Source organism: Podarcis filfolensis, assembly GCF_964270895.1.
Source record: "Podarcis filfolensis genome assembly, chromosome: 12".
NCBI lineage: Eukaryota > Metazoa > Chordata > Lepidosauria > Squamata > Lacertidae > Podarcis > Podarcis filfolensis.
In genome coordinates, this window is record NC_139614.1 from 5,486,951 (window position 1) to 5,495,597 (window position 8,647).

Consider the following 8,647-nt stretch of genomic DNA (forward strand, 5'->3'; position numbering starts at 1 on the left):
TGACTGAAATATAAGTGATATATATTTATTTAGCACCATCTATGTGCATGGGACGCAGGTGGTGCTGTGGTCTAAACCACTGAGTCTAGGGCTTGCCAATTTGAATGTTGGCAGTTCGAATCCCCGTTACGGGGTGAGCTCCCGTTGTTCGGTCCCTGCTCCTGCCAACCTAGCAGTTCGAAAGCACGTCAAGGTGCAAGTAGATAAATAGTTACCGCTCTGGCGGGAAGGTAAACGGTGTTTCCGTGCGCTGCTCTGGTTTCACCAGAAGCGGATTACTCATGCTGGCCACATGACCCAGAAAAACTGTCTGTGGACAAACGTCAGCTCCCTCGGCCTATAGAACGAGATGAGCACCACAACCCCAGAGTCGTTTGCGACTGGACTTAACGGTCAGGGGTCCCTTTACTTTTACCTTTTTTTGTGCATTGCACTTTTCAGAAAACAGAGATACTCAGTGCTTACTCCAGGGTAGACAAAATCTAAGATAGACCCAGAGAAACAGCACAGAAAGGGGAGAAATAGAGACATGGGCAGGCAGGGGAAGAATATGTGATTATTTCAACCCCACAAACTTTGATACCCTCTAAATGTAAGTTTTCGTGTGCGCGCCCCCCTAAAATGTGAACAGTCTAAACCTCTGGGTCAGTGGAAGCTTTTTAGGGCACTTCTGGACCAGAACTCCACAGTGTCCATCTGGGCTGTTTCATTATATCCCATTGCCCCTATGGCGCTCTTTGTGTTTCCAGAAAACTAGCGCTTTCTCTCTCTGGAAAACAAAAATCCAGCCTAAACCTGCCAGCCTTAAAGTGCTCATTTGGAATAGCTGTTAATATCAGGGAGTAGTTTTAGTAGGTTAGAAAATAAGTACACTGTTGAAATACAGCAATTGTACTTGTTGCTAAGTCTTAAGGCTATTCATGTGTCTCCAGAAGTTTTAAATAGAGAGCCTGAAAGGTCTCTTTGCAGGGATAGTTCAGGCTTTGATAAAATTTGGTATTTATAGACCACATGGTGTCCTTCAAAAGCAGCGTCCCTGTGCCCTCTCCTTTCTCCTCCAGGAATGTTAGTACAACTGATGGTGTGGTGTTGCTGTACTGCTTAATTTCCCACCCTGCACAAGCAGCGCCAAACACAGTAGGACCTGGATGGGGAAGCTCCCTGCATGGCGATACATCCTGTTTTGTATGGGTTAATTTTGAAGAGGAAGATGAGTTCCGGGGTTGGTGCTTTCTGTGGCAGCCACGTGTGGGTTAATGGGAAGTTGCCTTTGTTCCAAGCCAGACTAGTGGTCCATCTAACTCAGTATTGTCTACACTGACCACCAGCAGCTTTCCAGGAACCAGTGCAATTTTTCTAGAAAAAAGAGGAGCTGGAACTCACTGTGAACACCTCCCTTGTTCTCTTAGAATGGGAATGGTACCCACCTGAGAGGTGCCGGAATGGAGTTATATCCATTTCTCTCGGTTGCTGCTATGACACCTAATTCCAGTCTTAGAAAGATGCTTTTCTGTTATTCATAGGAAATAAGGGCTTCCTTGACCTGCTTACTGTAGACCATTATTCAAATATATGTGCTCATAAATACATGCGATGTTGCCACTTGTACAATAAAGCTTTTCACAGATACATTTGTGCAACTAAGTCACACTTGGAAAGCAAATAAGGATAGTCCAACCTCAGCTGCAGCAGCTCCAAAAGAATTAATTATATGAAAAAGGGGGTTATATAACACTAAAATTTTAACAGGATAATGCTGTGAGAGGTTTCCATAGCAATGAATGCAGCTTTCAGCCACTGATTCGTCCTGGCATCTGGACATGTTTGGAGTTTGTGAAGCAACTACAAGCAATGCTAGAAATTTTTTTGTTTTTTGAAATTATAAAGACTGGATAGAATATTCTGGATAGAATATGAAATCCTTTATGAGAAAATTAGCTTGTTAGCTTTAACTGAAGTCTACAAAGCCTCATTTCCAAGGTGTAGTTAGAGATTTGGAATAACACGATCCAGGTTTAGATTTTGATAGGTGCTACAATTCATAAGCCATGCAATACATTTGCCATTCACACACAAGACTTTTACAGGCTCTTGTACAGCTGTACTTCAAGAGCACTGTGAATGTTTGCTGACCAGCTATTTTAAGAGTTCTTCTAAAATCCACAGTTCAACCAAAATACAGTCTATTTTAAGCCCCATTATTTCAGTGGGGAAGTTAAAATATATACCTGACACTCTCTAGTTCAATAAATAAGCAAATGACTCACTCCATTGATTACAGGATTTAATTATCATCTTCAAAGAAACCAAGGGCTAGAAAAATACTTTGGATTCTGAATGGCTAGGGTTGATTCTAAAGAGCCAGGATTTTAGCCACTCATTTTGGAGGGCTGAAATTCAGATTTCTTGACACATTTTATGATGGACAATCAAGGCCTTGGGATTTTTCATTCTAGAGTCACGGTGCTTTGCCTTCCACTGGAGTCCAGGGGGAAGACCTAACAGTTCTCAGCATGTTAATATATTGATAACAACTCTGAGAATATTGTGAAATAGCAGTGGCTTGGATCTTCCTTGCATCACCATTCTCATCATTTCAAGGCTGAAATCCATGCTTCTCCTTCATCACCTGCCCCCAACCTCCATTCCTCTACTTACCGCCTGATCTTCCAAACATGCTTGCACAACATCCTACCACTCGGTGCCATTGCCTAATACTATAAATGCTTCGGATGCACCCCACTCCATTTTCATGCAGTGCGCAATGCTAATATTTCTGACATTGGTGCTATAAACATGTCTCTGGTTTTATGAAGGCTGCTGTGGAGGAAGGGACAATGGAGGCACCAGAACTTGCTGAGAAAGAGTGTGAGGTATGTATGAACAGCAGAAAGAATGGGTGGTTGTTTCTGGATAAAGGATAGATGATGTCCATTTACAGCACTATCCAGCCAAAGGGAAGCACTTTTAAGACTCGAGCAGTTGATCACATGCTTTTCCTTTCTCTTGAGAAGAGGGTTTCACTTTGGCTGGCTGCACCCTTTGGTTATATCTAATCACGTTGCTTTGTGTTGGTGTCTTAAGTATTTTGTATCCGTATGTGATTTTATGGCCAGTGGGTGTTTGGGCTGTCATCAGTCTGAACCAGAAGAATTGTCAGGTCTGGGTTAACATCCTGATGTTACAGGAGATCTGTAGGAATAATCTTTGGATTTCTTTGTTCCTGTGGTAGTTACAGATGGATTCTGTAATACAAGGTCCTGATGGAGCTGAGGGTGCTGCTGTTGCTCCTGGAACTGAGGCTGGCGAAGTTGCTGCTCCTGCTGAAGGAGGAGTTGGGGAAAGTGACATAGCTGGCACTGAAGGAAAAGCAGGCGAATCTCAGGTAGTCACCAACATACAAGTGCTTCTCCCCTCGGCTTCTTTTTGTGTGGTTTTAGGAATTCCATAATCCTGCCTACATTCCAAAACTCTAACCAATTTCATACTACTTCAATGGACACAGGTTGCTTCAAATAATTCTGACAATCGTAACTCTGATGGAGAGAATTCTTTTCAAGATCCCTCACCACCCTTCATAATGCCCAGGGTTTCCTGGGAAGGCGTGTCAGTTACACAGATTTAAACTATTCTTGAAACCATTCTTGTAAATAGTTTGAGACGATGCAGATTTTTAAAAATATATTATTTTTAATTTGTCTAATTTCTAAATTGTGTATTTTGATTCTATAAGCCTTGGCAAGCCTGCTAAAGCTCCCCCCCCCCAATATGGGTTATATGTTGAACTGAAATTGTAAAGGGGGTGATTTTTGCACCATTGGATGTCTAATTGCACAAGCTTTTAGTTCTCATAATTGTGGAAGAAATATTAGGCAACAAGGGCACGTTTGTTAAGATTCAGAAATAAAAGGTGGTGCCTATTTTTCTAGGGTCATGAACCAGAAAGCTTTAATGTTACTGTCATGCTTCTATAATTTTTTCTATCACCTTTTAAAATAAAGTTCAATGCAGAATATGAAAATATGAGCAAATATTGTCTGTTCACATGTCCTATATAGCTCATTTCCCTGGTACCTCATTCCTCTCTTTTTGGCCTTATAGACTATGTCAAAGGCCTCCCTCAGTTACTCATCAAAAGTAAACATTGCCAATTATGGGCACAATCCAGCCCAAGCGAAAGCGTTGCTTAAGTGGAAAAGAGAAAGCCAATACACCTTTGAACGGATTTTGCTGGAGTTTTCCTGGTGCAGTTCTTTAGCAAGCTACCAAAGCCCTCTGAAACTGGCAAAAGCCATTGGTTTTTGCCATCTTTAGTATGCTAAGCTTTACATCTCCTTGAAAGCACAGGAATTGCAAATGAATTATTGTGTTTTGTTTTAATCATTCTAGCAGTTTTGTAAAAAAAAAGGGAAGAAAAAAACCCATTTGCCCCCACCCTATAGGGCTGGAATAATTTTTAGTGCAGATGATGTTGTTCAAACTGTTCTCCCTGGCACCTTTCCCCTCTAAGGAAAACCTCAGCAGCATCCCCTCAGTAGTAATAGAACCCGCATCAAACAACGAAGCCGATGGAGAAGATCACGAGGTTCTAGTGAACGAAGCTAAAGATGCTGCGGAAGATGTTGTTGCTCAGAGTGCTGAAGGCCCAGCTGGTGAAACTTCAGAGGCTGCAAGTGAGCCCAAAACCACCCAGTCCGCATCTTCTGAGGAACAGCCTGTATCAGCAGATGACAGCATGCCACCGGGCTTCCGCTTTAAGGTTTAATTGAGTGTTTATTTATTCCAGTTTCCTTTGACACTGCATCTTGGCTTGATTGTGGACCAAGATATGCAGGGGCCATTTGAACCTTCCTTATATGCAGAGGCCATTAAAAAATACAGTTATATCCAGACCCCTTTGTGGAAGTTTGACTTTCACATTCTACTAGTAGGTGAGCAGACCCATGTCAAGTAGTTATGTTCCCAAGAGCATGTGGACCAGCTAGCCCTAACCGTTGCACAATCAGGTGTCCCAGTCATGTGAAAACCTCTGTCCCTGCTGACATTCAGGCTGTTGGTGTGGATGGCAGGGGCTGCAGCTAATTCACATGCAACTTTGGAGGAATGGCTGCTCATGCAGACAATGTGCAAAATATTTGAATAGGGCTCAGGGCTTGTGAATATGGCATAGTTCCATAGCAGTCCCCCCAACAAAAAAGTTCCAACTTGTGACACAGGTTGCAGCCTTTGACTTTCTCAACTTTCACTCACCAAAAGAATACAAAGTGTTTCTAGGTCCTTTAGCTGGATATACACTTGTTCATTTGTGGGCAACACTTGCCGAAATGTCAAAAACCAGAGGGGTAGCTAAAGATATGCAATAGCTAGGCCAGCAGCTTTAGCACCCTTTGTAACTCCTTGTCTCTCATTATACCTAGCAAATTATATATAAGTAGTGGGTATGGCTAGTTTATCACATACCCTCTTCCTGTAATTTTCAGTGGCAGGCCAAATCATGTGTCATAGCCTCCATGTAGTTTGTGATTAAGAGGCTATGATACTGATTTCCCCATGTATAAGGTGGCCCTAATCCTAGCCTTATCCAGGGGGCAGTACTAGACATATCTAAAAAACTTTACCACCTGCTTTCAGAAGAAAATATTTTCAGAATATGCCCTAACCTCCACCATATCTCTCCTTTTTCTGCTCTACAGGTTGAAACCCTGCATGATTTTGAGGCAGCCAATAGTGATGAGCTGAACTTGCTCCGGGGAGATATTGTATTAGTAATTCAATCTGTGGCAGAAGCTGATCAGGTAACAGCAAAGGGACTTTGATTCTCTGCATTTTAAAATATCATTTTTTAAAAAATAAATCTTTATGGCCAAATATTTTGAACAAATTTTCAGCTATAAAAATGTGCCTGCCAATAGAAGTGTGCATTGTTTGGAAATGGAAATGCTGTAAGAAATAAAATCAAAGGGGGTCACTTAGGTTGCTTCCAGATTGTCTGTTTATTGAGCATACATCTTGGTGTATGCTTATTTAATTTGTTTGTGGGCATGTTTTATGATGTTGTGTCAAGTGTTATCCCACTCTTATAGGGCAAATGATGGGAACATGCACTGATAACAAATATCAATGGGGGGGGGGCTTGTTTTGTTCTGCAACAGCACCAAATCAACTTTAATTCAACTTCCTGAATTTGCTGGTATATGATTGAGCCCCACCTGAAAAGAGCGGTTGTCTGGAAGCGCCTTTACAGTGAATGATAGCCGCTTAAACTGACTGGAGATCTACCATAAATAATTTGCTTATTTTGGCTCAGAAATAATGTGAATAGACTGAAAAAAACACTGCCTTTCAGATGGAGGACTTTTTCTCTGCCAGGCAAAGCCTTTTGACGTGTTTAAGCAATACATATAATTGTGACTTTTATAATAGAGGGATTTGAAAACTGGAAATGTTTCTCTCTCTCCTTACAGGAAGCAGGATGGTTAACGGGGATTAAGGAATCTGATTGGCTTCAATACAAGGATGTAGCTACTTATAAAGGACTCTTCCCTGAAAACTTCACCCGTTGTTTGAAGTAGTTCTCAGCTCAGGCATAATATACGTGGTAGGAAGCTCGGTCCTTGCATTTTGAATTTCTCCAATACACAGGAGCCCACCTTTATAGTCGAGCTGTCATGGTTTACAGACTGGTGCCAGACAAAAACTTGGTGACACATATCAAATGAGCATGACTGCAAGAAGTTAAAGCTAGCATATTCTGAAACAGTATGTGGAAAAAAATGTCCTTATTTGTTCACTTTTACGTGGCAACAGGTTTGTTTGTACTTTGTCAGAGCTATGGTGATCCTGTAACCTGATCCTTTCCCATGCAAATCTTGATTAGCCTCCTCAATACCAGAACCTTAACTTCTCTGCACTAATTGTATTGTATTGAGTTGCTGCACTGCAGAAGACTTGATTAGTAAGTAATCCTGTAGTACTGAGGTCAAGCTATTTTAATTTGAGTGTGTTTTTAAAAAAACCTGCAAAGTTTTTCAATGTTATTTTCAAACGTACATACATACATACAGACAGACACATGAAGATGCATTGTATGTGTATATAGAGCATAAGAATCATAGGTGGCCAACTAGAAGCATATGTGCCAGAGTGACATTGACAGCAGGAAGGAATTGAGGTAAAGCTGGACAGGAATTGGAGGATGCACACATCTGGTTATGACAGTAAGGCTACGCACGCCTGCTTGCTGCCTAGGTTAGACTAGAAGGAATTGCCACAAGGGGTATGAGTTGCTTATGTACTATATAATGTGCCCTAAAGCAATACTATCATACTTTGGCCTTGATTTATGGCATGTTCCCCAAAAGGTTGACCACCACTGATTATATGCATTTGCACATATCTTACCCAACATTGTAGTTCCTTGATGTAGTATTTGTTCATACAGGCATTTGCTCCGATTGTCTGGCATTACAGTAAAAAATATATGTTCCAACTGGAAACTAGCTGCTCCATTGCCAAAATATTAAGACAGTAATATCTGCATTTGTAATGCAAAATCATCATTCCAAAATGACAAAAATGTTATCAAACTCAAACCTGCTAAAACACCAGGGAAGGCATGGCTCAATCGCCTATATATTACCACCTGCTATACCTAGGGATAAGATAATTATGATAAAGGGTGTTATAATGCTAATTTTCTTACTTTAAAAATTGAATGGGTTGTATGACTAAATAAGATGCTAATCTAAGGAAAAGATAAACACAATATATTTTCACTATATGTATTTATGCAGCACACCTTCAACAATCCCTTGAAAGTTTAAAAAAAATGTATTCTGTATCAATAAGTCATATGTAACTATTATGTTTTCCAGTGTTGTGTCATTCAAAATAAACCTTTGATCAGCTCCAGAAGCAGCTCAGTTGCTTCTCATCACTTGTACTTTTTCATTTGCTTGTGTGTATTAAATATCCTCCCAGTGCCATCATTATGCATCTTGATGAGAACAAAGCAAGTGGCTACACAACTAGTACTTGCTCTGCAGACAAAAATCTATAATCAGAGGCACAAGGAATGTGGCATGAAGCCTTTGAATGTGAGGTTAGTAAGCAGGAATGACCAAGTCACTGTCCCATATTCATCTGGCACAACCATGACTGTCCTTGCAGCCTTGTGATTTATCTACCTTGCTTGTTTATCAAGTCTCACTTCTGCAAGAGTTCTGCATCATGGCATCTACACACTTAATATGTAATGGCTACCTTTAGCTTAATTCTTACCTTATCTGAATGCCATGGGTGTTGCTCTGCTATAGTTGTATTCTGGGCTACTTCCAGAACATGGGGTAAGAAAATCACAAGAGCAGCTCCTACTGAAAATTAAAAAGACCTTGGCAACACATTTCCCCCCTTAGCTTCTTTAATCTACAAGCTCTAGGCAAGATGCTGAATCCCACACCAACCAAGCAGAGACACTATATCCCATTGTCTGCTCTAACTAGAAAGTCTTTTTGTACTGGACAATGTACACAGCCATTCATGTGACCCACTGTTTCAAATAACCAGCCCTACTTAGAAAACATATGGATAAAGTTTTACCACAAGTCTCTAATTTTCAGAATGTTAACTGCATCAGCTGGCATTTACA

General features: G+C 40.9%; 1 protein-coding gene across 6 annotated transcripts in view; it reads left to right on the forward strand.

Moving 5' to 3' along the window:
- Window positions 1-7,933, forward strand: part of LOC310745426 (amphiphysin-like) — a 95,367-nt gene extending 87,434 nt beyond the window's left edge. For 3 of the 6 annotated variants that reach the window (XM_083577991.1, XM_083577994.1, XM_083577993.1), the window contains 5 exons: window positions 2,817-2,873; window positions 3,233-3,403; window positions 4,511-4,759; window positions 5,694-5,795; window positions 6,465-7,933. In XM_083577991.1, the coding sequence (XP_083434117.1) occupies window positions 2,817-2,873; window positions 3,233-3,403; window positions 4,511-4,759; window positions 5,694-5,795; window positions 6,465-6,572 (687 nt within the window). In that variant the 3' untranslated portion in view covers window positions 6,573-7,933. The remainder of the gene's footprint in view (window positions 1-2,816; window positions 2,874-3,232; window positions 3,404-4,510; window positions 4,760-5,693; window positions 5,796-6,464) is intronic. The other 3 variants (XM_083577992.1, XM_083577995.1, XM_083577996.1) reach the window with 1 other exon arrangement.
- Window positions 7,934-8,647: the final 714 nt, after the last annotated feature.